This window comes from Galeopterus variegatus, unplaced genomic scaffold (assembly GCF_000696425.1).
Source record: "Galeopterus variegatus unplaced genomic scaffold, G_variegatus-3.0.2 Scaffold5166, whole genome shotgun sequence".
Classification (NCBI taxonomy): Eukaryota; Metazoa; Chordata; class Mammalia; order Dermoptera; family Cynocephalidae; genus Galeopterus; species Galeopterus variegatus.
Genome location: NW_007731277.1, coordinates 181,638 through 199,886, shown reverse-complemented (window position 1 = coordinate 199,886; position 18,249 = coordinate 181,638). Strand labels below are relative to the sequence as shown.

At 41.2% G+C, this 18,249-nt stretch overlaps 1 protein-coding gene across 1 annotated transcript; it reads right to left on the bottom strand.

Moving 5' to 3' along the window:
• Positions 1–4,635: 4,635 nt before the first annotated feature.
• On the bottom strand, positions 4,636–15,789 carry LDHA (lactate dehydrogenase A). The gene is made up of 8 exons (XM_008589031.1): positions 15,685–15,789; positions 13,125–13,274; positions 11,541–11,658; positions 9,550–9,723; positions 8,986–9,159; positions 7,889–8,006; positions 6,084–6,207; positions 4,636–5,420 (listed from the first exon to the last, which is right to left on the bottom strand). The coding sequence occupies exons 2-8, from the start codon at positions 13,248–13,250 to the stop codon at positions 5,256–5,258; spliced, it is 999 nt and encodes a 332-aa protein (XP_008587253.1). The 5' UTR covers positions 13,251–13,274; positions 15,685–15,789; the 3' UTR covers positions 4,636–5,255.
• Positions 15,790–18,249: the final 2,460 nt, after the last annotated feature.

Sequence of the window (18,249 nt, the reverse complement as noted above, 5' to 3'; positions counted from 1 at the left end):
GTCAGCACCACGCCCACCCAGTGAGCAACCGGCCATCCCTATATGGGATCCGAACCCGTGGCCTTGGTGTTATCAGCACCGCACTCTCCCGAGTGAGCCACGGGCCAGCCCCGAGGAATTTACTTTTTGATGACGCACTGTCACACCCTTGTCCATGCATTTATTTGCAGATTTTTTTTTGTTAATTTTTCTTTGTAAATAATTGTACGTATTTATGGGGTACAGCGTCATGCTTTGATAATTGTATACACTGTGTGATGGTCAAATCAAGCTAATTAGCATATCTATCACCACAAACATTTATCATTTCTTTGTGATGAGAACATTTGACCTCCTCTCTTCTAGCCATTTGAAAATATACAATAAATTACTGTTAATTATAGACACCGTGCACTACTCTAGAATACTAGAACTTACTCTTCCTATCTAGCTGTAATTCTACATCAGTTAACCAATATCTATCTTCCCTCCCCATTACCCTTCCCACCCTCTGGTAACCTGAATTCTACTCTCTCCTATGAGCTCACATTTTTTGGCTCCCACGTGAGTGAGAACGTGGTATTTATCCTTTTGTGCCTGATTATTTCGCTCAACATAATGTCTTCCAGGCTCATCCATGTTGCTGCGAATGACATGATTTCATTCTTTTTTTTATGGGTAAGACATATTCCACTGTGTATATATACCACATTTTCTTAATCCATTCGTCTGTTGATGGACACAGTTTGATTCCATATCTTGGCTACTGTAAATAGTGCTGCAATAAACATGAGTGTACAGGTATCTTCTTTCCTTTGGATAAATACTCAGTAGTGGGATTGCTGAATTATATGGTAGTTCTATTTTTAGTTTTTTGAGGAACCTCCATACTGTTTTCCATAATGGCTGTACTAATTTACATTCTCTTCAACAGCTACACTTTTCTCCCAGTCCTCTCCAGCATTTGCTGTTTTTTGTCTTTTTGGTAATAGCCATTCCGACTAGAGTGAGATGATATTTTGTGGTTTTAATCTACATTTCCCTGATGACCAGTGATGTTGAGCATTTTCTCGTATACCTATTGGCCATTTGTATGTCTTCTTTTGAGATGTGCCTATTCAGGTCATTTACCATTTTTTTTTTTTTTTTTTTTTTACTGTTGAGTTGTTTGAGTATTTTCTGGATAATAATCCTTTATTGAATGCATACTTTATAAATATTTTCTCCCATTCTGCAGGCTGTCTCTTCACTCTGTTGATTGTTTCTTTTGCTGTGCAGAAAGTTTTTAGCTTGATGTAGTCCCATGTCTCTATTCTGGGGTATTGTTTTGGTGGCTGGCGGGTATGGAGATCTGAACCCTTCAACCTTGCTCTAACCAACTGAGCCAACCAGCCAGCCTCCATTTGTATATTTTTGCCTTTGTTGACTGTGCTTTAGCTTTTTCCATAAAATTTTTGCCCAGACCAATGTCTTGAAGTGTTTCCCCTATGTTTTCTTCTAGTAGTTTTATAGTTTCAGGTCCTGCATTTAAGTCTTTAATCCATTTTGAGTTGATTTTTTTTAATATGGTGAGACATAGAGGTTGTTTCATTCTTCTGCATATAGATAACTAGTTTTCCTAGCATCATTTATTGAATAGGCTCTCCTTTCCCCAGTGTATGTTCTTGGCACCTTTGTCAAAAATCAGTTGGCTATATTGGGCCGGCCCGGTGGCGCACTGCTACAGTGCGCTGCTTGGGAGCGCGGCGGTGCTCCCGCCGAGGGTTCGGATCCCACATACAGACCGGCCGCTCACTGGCTGAGCGAGGTGCAGGCGCAACACCGAGGGTTGCGATCCCGTTGCTGGTCCCGGTCCGGTACGGGCGCGACACTGAGGGTTGCGATCCATTGCCGGTCACGAAAAAAGACAAAAAGGAAAAAAAAAAAATCAGTTGGCTATAGATATATGGATTTATTTCTGGGTTCTCTATTCAGTTCCACTGGTCCATGTGTCTGTTTTTATGCCAGTACCATGCTGTTTTGGTTACTATAGCTTTGTAGTATATCTTGAAGTCAGGTAGTGTGGTGTCTCCAGTTTTGTTCTTTTTTGCCTAGGATTGCTTTGGCTATGCAGAGTCTTTTGTGGTTTCATGTGAATTTTAGGATTTTTTTTCTATTTTTGTGAAGAATGTCATTGGTATTTTGATAGAGATCACATTGAATCTGTAGATCGCTTTGTGTGGTGTATATTTGCAAAATTTTAAAAATCATTAATCTCTGTAACTTCAGGACCAAGTGCTGAAATAAAGCTTGAATTTCTCTTGAGAGAACAGAGAGTAGTAATGAAAATGAATAGTTCGTGTCTGATTTTCTTTTCTTTTTTTTTTTAAAGATGACCGGTAAGGGGATCTTAACCCTCTTGGTGTTGTCAGCACCAGAGAAAACCGGCCATCCCTATATGGGATCCGAACCCGTGGCCTTGGTGTTATCAGCACCGCACTCTCCCGAGTGAGACACAGGCCGGCCCCTCATGTCTGATTTTCTAAGGGTGCTTTAACTTACACCAAGAATTTATTTGTAACTCACAGAAGGGGACACAACCTGCTCCATTATCTTTTGTTAAGCATTTCGATTTGAACCATTTTCAAAATATAAAGGATAATCCATTTTCCATATAACAGCCTGTGGTGTTTGGGTGTGTTTTTTAATGTAGCTCAGATTACGCAGTAACCCTGCTTTAAACCCTTCAATGGCTTTCTGTTACACTCAGAATAACCAACTTTTACCTAAAAGACCTTCAAGATTTGACCTCCTTCTACCCCTCCAACTTCATGTCTAGATACTCTCACCCCACTGTCTTCCAACTAAACTTTGGACAGCTTTTTCTTGGCTCAGGACTTTTTGTTGTTCTGTATATCTGGAAAGCTCTTCCCCAGCCTGTCTCAAGGTTAATTCCTCATTTTCAGTTTTGGGCATAAATTATACTTCCACTTGCTTTCTTTTCACTACCATTTCCTTTCTCTCTCTACCAGCCCCAAGCTAGAGGACCCTTATAGCAGACAGGAGCAGTAGCCACTTGTTGGTCCTGTATTACTACTTGCTTGAGTGCTTCCACAGCACCTTATTTACCACAGGGCTGAGGGAGACTACTGGCCTGGATGGTTTACAAGTTCAAGCTCTACACCTGCCTCAGGCCCCTGGTGGCCAAGGGAGGTATCACCTCGGTAGTAACTAAACTATGCTTGGTGAAGAGAACTGACTCTTCATATTTGTCCAATTACTCCAAGCTTACTTACCATTTTGCTTACTCAGTTGCAGTGATGTACATATAGAAGAGCCAAGACTTTCCTTTATTTACTCTTGTATATTGCAACATCTACCAAAGTATAATAGGTACTGAGTAAAGAATTTTGGGGGTTTTTTTTGTTTTTTTTTTTCAGTAAAGAATTTTGAAAGAACATGGCTTTGCGGTCCTGATAGTTTTATTTTGGCAAAATGGGCCTTAGTGGTGTGGGAAAAAAAAAGGAAGGACCATGTTCTGAGCATCCCATTTGCTTCTCCACTAACTAGCAACCAGTGTGAGATGGGGCTAAGGCCTGCCTAATTCGTTTCCCAAGCTTATTACAACAAAAAGAATTGGGGCTCCTTGCAGAGTTGGCTTATTCTTTGCCTGGGGCAGGAAAGTACAAGGTGAACCTGGAACACTTATTTGCCAGAGAGTAAGGAAGCTTTACAAGATTAAATCTGAAAATTCATGAAAGATTAATTGAATAAATCTATTTCACTTAAGTATTATTTTTAGTCATGGTGGTATTGATTATTGTATCAAATAATATAAAATTGATAAATGTAAATACATTTTTACAGAAAGACTAAAAGTGCCTCAAAGTTTACAAAAGGGTATGGGAACAAGTACAGGCTTCTTTTAGGGGTAATTTAAATGTTTTAATATTGATGATAGTTGCACAACTATATGGATATACTAAAAATCCACAGAATTGTACACTTTAAAAGGGTGAATTTTATGATATGGAGCTGTTATATTTTAACAAGGCTGTTATTTTTTTAAAAAAGCCATAATTCTCTTTCTTAGGTAACTTTCAGGATGGAAAAGATGACAAAGTTGTTCCAGGTAACCTCAACAAATACGATTTTCAGGCCCAGATAAGGGCCATAGGTATAGAAATATTTTGAAGGAAATCTAAAGAAAACTTGAGTAGACAACCATCAAGACTACTTGATTTAAAATTAACTACATTACTGCCTTCAAGGAGGCAAAGGATCTCAAAAATCTGTCCCCTTTAGTAACAAAGTACCATTACCTATGTTCAGCTGGCAAATAATTTTTACATTCATGTATAGAATGTTACCTACTTGAGTTGTAGGGTACCGATTATGATTAACACTAATAGTATCAAATATGTCATATAATACCTTGGGGCTTAATATATTAAAACTATTGATTATAATGGAAATGGTACTAAAACAACCCAGTCAATCTAATTACACCCTTAATACATTATTAATTCATATTAAACTAAACTCTGCTCATTAGTCAATAGTAGCCCTTAAAAAAATCATTGCAGGGATGACCAAGAATAGCCTAATATTTCCAGATAATGTAATAAATAGTAGCTTTATGACTTTATATCTTAATATAATAAATTAACAGAATAGTCACTGTTCAAGGTTTATTTGGTGTTTTAGTTGGTATGACACTTGCATAATTGGTTGCACTGATTATATTTAGATCTTTCTTTTTACATTATATGGCAATGTACATTTCTGATACATATATTACACAAAATAAGGTAATTTAGAACAGTTATGCACAAGACATGCAATACTGGATTTATACACTGGATCCCATGATGTGACTGATTGGGAAAAAAGTTGGAGTGGGCATGTTTAGTGAAGGAACCAGAAGTTACATAACATACAGTTAACATACATCTAGTCTATAGGGCAACTGCAGCATGTGCAGCATTGGCAGTGGTGCCTCAAAGGTGGTAGAACTATTTTACACTAACCAGTTTAGGAATATACAAGAAAAGTACCATCCAGCATCAAGATATAGCTATAAGATTTTACAAACCATTTCTATTTCTAACTTTATGAAAAAAGGAAAACATGCACAAACAACCTCCAACTAAAATTCTGTTGTAGCCTAGACAGTGAAGTGGTATGACAGAAGATTTTTTTTTTGGCAGCTGGCTGGAATGGGGATCCCAACCTTGACCTTGATGTTATAATGCCATACTCTAACCAACTGAGCTAACCTGCCAGCCTGACAGATTTTAAAACTGCAGCTCTTTTTGGATCCCCCAAAGTGTATCTGCACTCTTCTTCAAACGGGCCTCTTCCTCAGAAGTCAGGGTCACCTTCACAAGGTCTGAGATTCCATTCTGTCCCAAGATGCAAGGAACGCTAAGGAAGACATCATCCTTTATTCCATAGAGACCCTGAAGACAAAATGAAAAAGTGGGTATTTTATGTTTTGTCTGTGCATTTTAGGGTTTCTCAAGACTCACATTCTCTACGATTATGAAGCTTATTTAATACAACATGATGAGAAGAAATTTCTTTCCAGATGTTCAATTATCATGTAATGAACAGTGTAAAAGAAAGTCATTAAAATAGAAACAAGATTTCCTTTCTAAAAGAAAATCTAAACCATTACCATTATCCAAAATACTTTTCAATTTTTATTGTATAACACTTTGGCAATTCTAACTTGAATGTAATATCTACAAGAGCACTTCAAAAAGTTCATGGAAAAATAGAATTAAAAGATAATACAATTTCTATGACCTTTTCAAAGTACCCTTGTATTTTTCCCAATGGAAAAAAAATCTATTTTTTTTATACTGTTCCACCTACTTCAACATGAATGAGTTTTTTGGTCAAGTTATCAAGTATCTATGTGCTGAACAGTCCTAGTGGACATTAATCCTAAAACTCAATCATTTCTTTCCCCAAAATAAAGTTGTGGGTACATTAATTTATTTCACTTAAATCAGTGATTGAGGACTTACATTAATCTAATTGCTTTCTCAGGAGAATCTTTTTTAAAAAAAACCAGGAAATAAAGCATTCAAATACAATGTATCACTACATAGACTTACCTTAATCATGGTGGAAACTGGATGCACCCGCCTAAGATTCTTCATTATGCTTTCTGCCAAATCTGCCACAGACAGTCCAATGGCCCAGGATGTGTAGCCTTTCAGTTTGATCACCTCATAAGCACTGTAGGGTAGGGAAGGGCAGGGAAGAGCAGAAAAAAGCAGGGTGGGAGAAACAAAGAAAAACAAAGCTTTCACTGAACAATTGTGCTTTATAGTAAATAATGCCACAAAGTTGCATTACATACCTAAGAGTAACCCTTGCACATGTATACCAGGGTATTATGTATAGGGATGTTCACAGCAGTATTCTTAGTAATAGCAAAAACATGGCAACACGTCCAATGCCCTCCAACAGGAGAATAAATTGTGATACTGGTACAATGGAATATTACATAGCTGTCAGAACAAATGAACTATAGCTACCTGCAACAAAATTGGATGATTCTTAGAAATGTAACATTGAATTTTAAAAAGTAAGTCTAAAATTACATATAGCATGCTTGATTCAGGATTATCTCAAGTGAGAGTGCTGGGGAGACACAGGGATGGGTGAGGGGAGGAGCAGACTTCACTTATTTCCAAACACCAGAAGCCTAGTAATTCTGACCCAACAGAATATAGTTAGTTGATAAATGTCAAATTTCTTGGGTTGAAATGGTGGGTTCACAGATTTTATTTAATTAAACAAATACAAAGAAGAGGGCCTTGCCTAGAGCAATCATGAGACTAAGTCATGGACCATGGATTAAGATTCATTATCCAATTCTGTAAGCCTAGGTACACACATAACCACACAGTTTATAAGTAAATACTGCCACCATGTTGAAAGCTTCTCTATTTCAATACTTTATAGCAGTTAGTAATTATTTACTAATTTTTAGTACCATTATGAATCTAGACCTTGCTTAAAATTTTATAATCATCTGAGGGCCGGCCTGTGGCTCACTTGGAAGAGTGTGGTGCTGATAACACCAGGGCGACGGGTTCGGATCCCTATATAGGGGTGGCCGGTTAGCTCACTTGGGGTGAGCGTGGTACTGACAACACTAAGTCAAGGGTTAAGATTCCCTTGCTGGTCATCTTTAAAAAAAAAAATTATAATCATCTGAATAAATAAGCTAGCTGTGTTTCTGTTCATGAAGACTATGATAGGAACTTGGATTTAAAAGATCTTATTCCTAACTGAATGAATCATATATGCTCTTGACCCCCCCAATAGGGTAGAGTTAATCTAACTTGTTTTACCTTAATAATTTACAATATAAACAAAGAAAGATGTATCAGACTATAGAAAATTATGGCATTAAAAAAAGATAGTTTAGTAATTATAAATGTCTATAATTTTTATAATATCTTCACTGGCTTTGTGTATATGTGAATGTAAGTTTTTATTTCTCTGGGATCCATTATCTGCCGTTGCTGGGTTGTATGGTAAATCCATTTTCAGTTTCAAAGGAACCGTCAAAATATTTTCCAGAGTGGCCATGCCACTTTACATTCCCACCAGCAACGTATAAGTGATCCAGTTTTTCCACATCCTAGCCAGCATTTGGTGCTGTCACTATTTTTTATTTTTGCCATTCTTTTTTTTGTTTTGTTTTGTTTTGGTGGCTGGCCAGTGAGGGGATCTATTTTTGCCATCTTTTTAAAAAAACTTTTTTTGTTATCTGTTTTTATAGTATGATCTTTAGCAAAGCTTAAGAAAGCAAATTTTCCCTCTAATAAAAAATCAAATTAAAATTTTAATCTTTTAAATAAAAATAAATTTTAATCTTCCTTTACCAAATTATGAGATCTATTACCTCTCAACCACCTGCTTGTGAACCTCTTTCCACTGTTCCTTATCTGTATCGGTGCCTAAATCTGGGTGCAGATTCTTCAAGGAGACACCAGCAACATTCACTCCACTCCATACAGGAACTAAAAGAAATAGTACAGAATATACTTACTTTCACACACCAACAGATGAGTAACTGTGACTCATTTTTCTAATTCTCTTTCTTATCTGTGGAGGACGGTTACCCGCTTTTGGTAGATGGTCAAGACTACCAATATCCTCACTCACTTTCAGATTAGATTTTTGTTTATTTAGAATATATGAAACTAAGAATTTTTACTATATTCTAACTAATTTCCCTATTTGAAATATGAGGTAATTTTTAATTTTTGTTTATTTAGATTATATAAACCTAAAAATTTTTACTGTATTCTAACCTGTTATCCTAAGCTATTGTAATATTTAATCCATACATATTTGAAATATGAAGATGGTTTGAGAATATAAGGGAAATTTTCTTGGCATAAGGAATTCTGAGAACTCTGCACAAATTGTAACATCTCTCAATTGTGACAGTAACAGAATTTTTTGATGCACTGCATTGGAATTGGCTGACCTTTTCAGAGCCAGGCAGTTCAAGTAAAGTATAAATAGCTATGACATTAAATAACTGAGGTCATCGGGGCCGGCCCGTGGCTCACTTGGTAGAGTGCGGTGCTGATAACACCAAGGCCCCGGGTTCGGATCCCATATAGGGATGGCCGGTTTGCTCACTGGCTGGGCGTGGTGCTGACAACACCAAGTCAAGGGTTGAGATCCCCTTACCGGTCATCTTTTAAAAAAATAAAAATAAAAAAAATAACTGAGGTCATCCTAAGAACTATAGTCTTAACATGTCCATGGTAAGAAAAGAAATTTCATTCCTCTTGCCATGAAATGTCATATAAAATGGCTAAAATCTTAATAATTCTTAGCATATAATTATACAGAATGGTAGTTTTCAGGAAACTACTTTATCCTAATTAATGGCTATCTGATTTAGGTTCTAATGTACTAATGAAATGCCTCTCAATTTTTCATACAATCTTTTAAAAACAAAAAGAGAAAATAACTAATGCTTACCACTAGAGTCTCCGTGCTCCCCAAGGACCCAGCCATGACAGCTTAATGGATGAACTCCCAGCCTTTCCCCCATCAGGTAACGGAACCGGGCTGAATCCAGATTGCATCCACTTCCAATAACACGGTTTTTGGGAAAACCACTTATCTTCCAAGCCACATAGGTCAAGATATCCACTATAAAGAAAACATTTCAGCAAAGATACTAGGTGAATCATTAGATAATGATTGCCTACTCAAGATACATGGCTCTGTATGGATCTTGATATTGATCATGACTAATCAAAATTTTTGTTAGTATTTTTAAACATCCATAATATGTATATCAAATCCATTGAGTATTCAAGAAGTATAGTTTTATGAAAATAAAACTGTGGATCAATTAATAAAATAATTTTAACATAACTATTTTTAAAACTTTTCTGTAATTAAAAAAAAAACTATTTTACAAAAAAACCCCACAAACCTACTCTGAAATGAAACATATGAAAAAGAAATGAATCAATGAACATGTGTATATAGAACATAACACACACTATCAATTTTTTATGCAGTTAAAATTCTCACCTGGATTGGAAACAACAAGCAACTTGCAGTTTGGGCTGTATTTTACAACATTAGGAATGATGAACTTAAAGATGTTCACATTACGCTGAACCAAATTAAGACGGCTTTCTCCCTCTTGCTGACGTGCCCCAGCTGTGATAATAACCAGCTTGGAGTTTGCAGTCACATTATAGTCTAGAAAAGGGAAACAATGATCAGATTAAGACCTTTAAGAAACAGCTGGTTTGAGTGCAGTGTTATAACACCAAAGGCAAAGGTTTGGATCCCGGTACTGGCCAGCCACCAAAAAAAAAAGAAGAAGAAAAAGAAAAAAGGTCTTTAAGTGAACTCTTCTACTTGTCTAGCAAAAATTTGTCCATAAAATTCTTGTAGGAAATTCTATCAGTGTTTTGTGTATGTGGCAGATAAATGCTCCTTTGGCCCCCCAGACCCTTCCTTTGGTTTTTAAAATTTTATCATTATGGTCCCTTAAACAGAGGAAGAGTAAGTCAATACTTTGCTTGTATTCTAGTTTTAGTTACATTGTAACTTTGTATATAACTACAACTGGGAGGAGCAGAAGGAATCAAGTCTATTGATTCTCATATAAACTCCTTACACATCCCCCAATTTTTTTTTTTTTACCTGAGCTCAATGTTCACATTCTTCCATACTCCTATTTCTGCTCAACTACTTAATTGACATATCAGCCCAGGGACAAGTAATTCCCTTTCTTTTTTTTGTCCTGAACCTGCTGTAATTTTGATAGGCAATTTTCTTTCTTTTTTAAAGCAGAGACACCTTTACACTAAACAAGCATGTTTTGCTTCTAGATACCTTGTGGTACAAGATAGTTAACCCAGGGATAAAGATGATGAATATGGTAACCACCAAGTAAGTGATCAATGATTTTCAAATACCAAAACAGACACTATCTAGGGGGCTGGCCGGTGAGCTCAGTTGGTTAGAGCATGATGTTACAACACCAAGGTCAAGGATTCGAATCCCCTGATTTGTAACATTGAATATGCTAATAAAAGATAAAAGAAAAAAAAATAAAAGCATGTGGCAGGCTGACCAGTTAGCTCACTTGGTTAGTGCATAGTGCTGCTGATAATACCAAGGTCAAGGGTTCAGATTCCTATACTGGCCAGCCACCAAAAAAAAAAAAAAAAAACAAAAAAAACAAAAAAACCCCAAACAAATAAAAAACCCCTAACAAAAAAACACGCAGACAGTATTTTGGCCCACCAGTTTCCTTGCTGGTGCTGGTGAAAGAGTAAAGCCAAGAATATCTGCTGAACAGGCTCATTTACCCTATTCTCAACCATGTGGTACTGTCTGAAAGGAAGTGGAGGGAGTAAGTATATTTAAGTATTTGAAACACTGTGGTTAAATATGGACCTAAGGTTTGGAGCTTTATCCATTACATTCTAATTCAGATGATGTTCACATCATGGAACAAGGTGAATTTCCATTTAAAACTATTTACTAGGGCCGGTCCGTGGCTCACTCGGGAGAGTGCGGTGCTGATAACACCAAGGCCCCGGGTTCGGATCCCATATAGGGATGGCCGGTTCGCTCACTGGCTGAGCGTGGTGCTGACAGCACCAAGTCAAGGGTTAAGATCCCCTTACAGGTCATCTTTAAAAAAAAAAAAAAAAGGGCCGAGCCCGTGGTGCACTCAGGAGAGTGTGGGGCTGGGAGCGCAGTAGCGCTCCCGCCGCGAGTTCAGATCCTACATAGGGATGTCCGGTGCGCTCGCAGCGCTCACTGGCTGAGTGCGGCGCAGCCGGTCTCGAAAAAAGGACAAAAAAATAAAATAAAATAAAATAAAATAAAACTATTTACTAGAAATTGAAACTTTGATACCCACAAGTACCAATGCAAGCAATGTTCCAAGGGCTCTCCTATTTTGTATAAAAAAGAAAATCTTTTAAGAGCTAGGATTTTGAGTCTGATAAAGAATTTAAGTATAGCATGGACTATAATATAAACTTGTTGAAATCAACCTTTGCTAGAGACAATTTTTGGTGTTCTAAGGAAAAGGCTGCCATGTTGCAGATCCATCATCTCTCCCTTCAATTTGTCTTCTATGACATCAACGAGAGCAAGTTCATCTGCCAGTTCCTAGAAGACATAAAATTTTTAGTTAAATAGGAAATTGCTACTTCCACAGTTTTAGAAAGGCATGTAAATTTATTTCTGGCATAGGAGAGTTCTGCTACTTTAGTAGTATCAGGATGTTCTTCAAAATAGAGGCGTGCCCCCATTTAAAAAGCTGTCTCACAGATGACCCCATACATGCACTGATCCTCTCTCCAGCCCTGTTGCCCCACTGGAGCAACTTCTGCAGGAGTTCTACCACCACTGGCAGGGAAGCAGAACACCGGGTTGGCAGTAGTTAGAATAACTTCTAATTCTGTAAAATTGCTCTATTTACTCACTCAAATTCAGTTTTACACACCAATTTGAGGTTGTTTTTCATTAAATAAGTGATACCAGTATCAAGATTTAGAATTAAAAAGCTATATTCTAGATCATTCCCCGGTTGTTTCCATATGTGAACCAATATTAACAGTTTTGCATAAAGATAGATTTGTGCATTGCATAATATTGGCAAAAAATATCCTTGCAGTTGAACCTATAAAAGTTCACAGGTGCATCTCAGACAAGGAGCACCTGCAATAGCTTTAATACAAATGGGATGTGGTCTGTCGTTACCAAAAAGGTTACTCTAGCTGCATATCTATCCCCAAATCATCTACAATATAATTAGTAATCTGGCAGTTACTCTTCTTACCCACACCTGAGTCAGAGGTCATCACAGAAGAAGACCATATGCAGTTCATAAGTGTGAGGAAAACAAACAGCATCAACTTCTGAATTGTGTGGCCTCTCCTAAGAATCCATATAGAGCAACCTGTGTTGTTACAAAACCTCTGCATAGCTCATTTCTGCCTTCAGTCTTTCCTTTTTTATATTTCTCATTTATATTCAGAACCCAGAATTCATCATTTTACTCTTAACAGGAACTCCAAATCTGAACTTAAAATATTTTAATATTATAAGCTATCTCAATTCCTTTTTGATATGAACCAAGTTTGAATATTGTAATAACTAATTTTTTTTTCATAATTTCTCTTTTTCTAACTAAATTTTAACTCCATAATTGGTAACAAAATTGTTATCCAAGGCAGAGGGAGCAATGGGGTTTGGATGGGAGGAGGACTTAAGATTTCCCATATTCAGTATGATTTTACCATATGTATGTGTTATTTTCAATTCAAAGATTAAAGAGTTTTGGCTCATTTAAAGGCACAGACTATTCCTTTTCACTGGTAGGCAATCCATGCATGTTAATACAGAACAGTAAATTTTAGGAACTGGGTCTCCAGCCTGATAATATTTGATACTTTTTATTTCAGATACCCTTTTGGTATATCAGGTTTCAAAAGTTTGTTTCACATAAAGTTGTTTGAATGAGTGCATGAACCTAAATATTTTTATATACACTGTGATAATGCAATTCTTGGGGAAGGGGGAAGAGAGTGGGGTCAAAGTATGGGCTTCCAGAGTTGTGGACTCTCACTTACCTTCACTAAAATGCTGATGGCACAGGCCATGCCAACAGCACCAACCCCAACAACTGTAATTTTATTCTGGGGAATCTGTTCCTCCTTAAGAAGATTATGAATCAGCTGATCCTTGAGAGTTGCCATACTGGACTTGGAACCAAAGGGAACCTACAGGGAGCAAAACATTTAGTGTCACTGCATCCTCTTTAGTGTTTAATTAATCAAGAGCTGTACTGAAAAAAGCTTATTTTTATGTCCTTTGGGGTACTTGCCACTAAAAATCACAAGAATGGCTAAAAAGAGGGAGTAGAGGGCCAGCTGGTGGCTCACTTGGGAGAATGTGGTGCTAATAACACCAAGGCCATGGGTTCGGATCCCTATATAGGGATGGCCGGTTAGCTCACTTGGGAGAGCGTGGTGCTGATAACACCAAGGTCAAAGGTTCAGATCCCCATACCGGCCAGCCACCAAAAAAGAAAAGAAAAGAAATAAAAGTGGGGGCGGGGAGAAAAATATCCAAATGTGGCCGAAGAGGAGTTGAAAGGCCTAATGCCGGGATCTGGTCTGGCCAGGATCCTGGTGTGGAGGACTTCACCTTGGCGTGGAAAAACAACATCGACGTTTCGGTGTACGTATAGCCTCCTGAGGGCTCGCTCATCTTGGTTTATTAACCCCAAGGGGGGCAGCCTTTCTTCAGACAAAATCACTGTGAGCTGCCCACCCAGCTCCTCTCCAGGCATTCAGACTCCTATAGCAAGTACGCTGCCAAGCCCCTCGCGTGAGGACCAGAAATACGTGCGAGACGGTCATTAACCGCCACCAGGTACACCCCCACGTGGAGGAACGCTCTACGAGCTCTGCGCATGCGCGACCGCTCGGCCCCCCTCCGCCCCCTTCTTCCCCTCTCTTCCGCAGAAGGGGTGGAAATCAAACGAACAGTTCACTCCGCAGGCGCCAGCGCGTTTCACGCCCCACCTACATCCGGAAGACTGGCGGGCCCGGGCAACTTGCGCGCATGCGCTTTCCAAAGCGCCCGGGCGGAGACGGGCACATCCAGTTGCCGCTGGTCATTGAGGTGGGCACAGGGCCGGATGGCAGACGCCTAAGGAGCCCCGCCCGTGAGCAGAGACTATCGGGAGCCATCCTGCTCTGTAGATCAGAGAGAGCGAGCTCGGAGTCAGACTTTAGACTTAACTAGTGCCCTGAAGTAGATGCAAGCAACGTGAAGCCCGCCTGTCAGCCTCCCTGGCCTGGCGCGCGGCCAGAGGCCGACTTAAAATCGCAATACCAGGAACCAGGGGCTGTTAACCAATAGGGAGAAAGGTGCCTCGTGTGGCTTCTGTCGTGATCCTTCTTTAGAAGATGTGAGGCCCAGTATGAAGAAATTTTGTCAGTACGGGAAATGCAGAAATAGCTGCATAGGGCCTGGAAGCGTGGAGGCCTAAAGTGAATAATTGGTGTGGAACCCTCTTATTCCAAGAGACGGAGGAGGGTTCTTTCACTCTGTTAATCCAACCTGCACTGCATTCATTGAAGGGAACAGCACAGGTTGCATGCCCAAAGCACCATGTCTAGTTTTGACACCGCTCCAGAGGGCAGAAATATCCAAGAGGACCTCCAGGCTGGCAGCCCAGAGTCAGCAAGCTGGAATCGGATCTCTTCTTACAAATCACTGCTATTTCTAGACAGCCTTGTAAGGCTTCTGCAGCCTGGCAGGGGGAAGGGAGAATTTCTTCCTTTGGAACCTTAGCTCTAGGCTCCAACGCTACCTACAACGTAGAGGAGCGGGTTGGAGGACATGGGGGTGGGGGGGAGGTGAGTCTAGTGGCGAGAGCCCTAACCCTCTCCCAGCTTTAGATTTCCTCATTTTTCAAAAGGAGGGGATGGTACCGGATGATCCTACTCTCAATAAAACGTTTGAGGTGCGGGAGGGCTGGGACTCTGCCCGTTTCATCTTAGCATGCACCGCGCTTAGCATAGCCCTCGATACACCAGCAGCTGCTTAATAAATGTCATTTGTACAAAGAGCACCCTATAAACCTGCAGGCAGCAGCCTCCCCCATGAAGTCCACCTCTCGATTGTCCCAGGGGAAAAATGCAAACCGCGCGGCGCTCAGCGGCTTTCTGGCTTCCAGGAACACACCCCGGACATGCTGAGGCTTTTTCGGCTCCATGGGCTGGGGAAACCGGACCTCGAGTTTTGAGCTATTAGCGGACTTCTAGCTGGGAGGTATCCACCCCACACCACCCCCACAACCTCCACAAACCCTTTAGACCCATCATCTCCTGTCCTTCCGCATCCACCCAACAAGCTATCGACCTCAAGTTGGGTGCGGCCACCTCCTCGGCTCTCCAGCGAGGCCAGAGGCCACGGTCCCCGTTTAAAACAAAAGCAGAGTGCGGCGGGCTCTGAGCCTACGTGTGGCGTGGGCCACCGCGTAGGTCTCCGAACTCTACCTGGGAAGCGGCGCCTACACCCCCCGGGAGCAGGAACCCCTTGGCGAGCAGCGCCCGGCTGGCCGGAGCCAGCTCGCTCTCCCACCCCCTCGGGCGTAGTGCTCGGTGGGCCCGACCGTACCGGGAGTGCACGTCGGGCGGGCGTCAGCGGCGCGCGGCAGTGAGGTCTGGACTCGGCGGCAGCGGCTCCAGCACTCGGCCGCGGGAGGGACCTTTAAGTGGAACAGCTAGGCTGACGTCAGGGGGGAGCCAGGCGGACGTGCGGGAACCCACGTGTGGATTGGGCTGGGGGCGGGCGCCGAGCTGGGCGGGACACTGGAGAGGGCCAGGCGGCGCGCGCAGCCAGACAACCGACCCGCCGACCGACCCATGTGCGCCGGGATTTCTAAGGAGCTGCCTAATGCAACGCTATCCTCCTCCAGTCACAGAAGTCCGAGCCAGAGCCATGAATCAGGCAGACCCACAGTTTCCTCTTGTGTGAAATGTGGAGGTTAGTCTCAGGAACGGATGATTTGTTTCTTCATCGCTGTTTCCCAGTGCCCAGAACAGCTTCTGGCATGTAGCAAGCAATCGACAAATATTTGTTGAATGGAAGAAAATGCCTTGCACAGCTTCAGTGCGTCCTTATCTAAATCGAGTGCTCTGCAAAATTTGACGCTGCTTTTCCCCAAACTACTAAGCCTTTCCAGTCCCACGACTCGTGAAGAAGCCTCGGCCTCTCAGGCCTTGCAGGGTGACACAGGTCAAATTTGGGATCCGAACCCTCGGACGGGAGCGCCGCCGCGCTTCCCAAGCGGCGCACTATCCAGTGCGCCACCGGGCCGGCCCCTCAGTCATCTTTTTTTAAAAAAATAATAATAAAATAAAACCTGTGGGATCTGACACTATCTCCAGGTAGATAGTGTCAGAATTGAATTGAATTAGAGGACACCCAATTAATGTCTACTGGGGAACTGCTTGGTGTGGGAAAAATCCCACACATCTGATCACAGAAGTGTGCTGTGTTGAATATGAGAGTAGAGGGGAAAAGGTTTGCTTTTTCCTTTACATCCACCCACCCATACATCCACCGAGGTGGTACTCCCCTCTTTTCTGCTCCCACCACATTGTCTGTAACATCCTTCAGACTGGCTTGCAACAGAGGTGTGTGTACAGCTCTGCTCCCCTACCAGACAGTGAGCCACTCGAGGGCACAGATGGGTCAACTCCTCTGCCCCTGTGGCACCATCTCAGTGTCAGCTCTGAGAAAGATCGATAAGTGTGGATTTCGTGGTTTGAAGGCAAATGCCTGCTATGTAAAAGGACTATGCTAGGTGCTGAGGATACAAAAATGAGTAAGACAAATGTATAAGCCTTCGAAGCTTTGTCATTTACTGGGGAGACCAACAGCATCCTCCTCAATAGTTACAATGTAAGATAGAATGTAACCCTGCCACAAAAGAGGTAGACAAAAGTGTTCTAGCATTCAGAAGAGAGAGAGGTCATTTGGGCAGGATACCAGAGGGTTTCCTGGAACAGGTAGCATCTGAGTTGGGGATAGAAAAAGATTTCAGTCGGTGAAGATCAGATGTTGAGAAAGCAGAGAACATAGAATAAGTAAATGCACAGAGGCAAGGTGTGTCTGGTAAATCTTTAGTCTTAAATGCCAGGCTAAGAAATATACTTTTTGTTTTTGGTGGTCAGTGAAAGTCACTAAAGTTTTTAAAGAATTGGAGAAATAAGATCAAAGCAAGGTGGCTGAGAGGTTTTGGAAAGGAGGGCACTTTGTTTTGTAATAATACACAACATATACAGAACATACGAGGGTACTTCAAAAAGTTCATGGAAAGATTCATAATTCATATTATCTTTTTTTTTTTTTCTTTTTGGCGGCTGGCCGGTACAGGGATCTGAGCCCTAGACCTTGCAAGGCAGCAATCTAAACAACTGAGTTAACTGGCCAGCCCTCATATTATCTTTTAATTCTATTTTTCCACAAATTTATTGAGTACCCTCGTATACAGCTCATCCACATCTGTTCAGCACACACACTTCAGACACAACCCTACAGCCCCACAGCCCATCTGCACACCCACTGACAGCCTGATTTTTTTCACCTTTTCCGTGGTTGCAAAGCTGATGGCTTTCCTGAGTTGCACAGCCCACGATGTAGACAACCTCATTGGTTTCTGTCCCTGACAGACCAGAGCCTGTCGTGTATGTGCAAAAGTAGAGGCGCCTCTCTCTGGCAAGAGAACAGGAACCTGCCCCTGAAAAACTGTTTTGTGTCACCACCCCAGCCCCACCCACCTCTCAGATACTGGGAATGGAAGCTGGAAGATGCCGCCCCAACTGCTCAAGTTCTCCCGGGGTGACATCTCCTGGTACCCTGATGCCTTTTTCCCTCACCACCCCCTCTCCTCCTCCAGGCCAGGCTGATCATCAGGTGCTAGGTACTGCCTCTGTTTCCCTTTTTGGCTTGGACTGTCATCCCCTCCAGAGTTCATTCCTCACACGATTCCCCAACACGATCCATATTAGAGACTCTAGACTTCTTCTCGGCCACTTCCTACCCCAGGAAAGAAGCAGCTGCTGTGCCCTTTTCTCCCTATAGTCCCCAGCAGGGAGCTGGGCCTCAAGCTTTCCATTCTATTAACAAATTCCAAGGTAAAGACTGTCAGTAGAATATAACTGACTTCCCAACTGA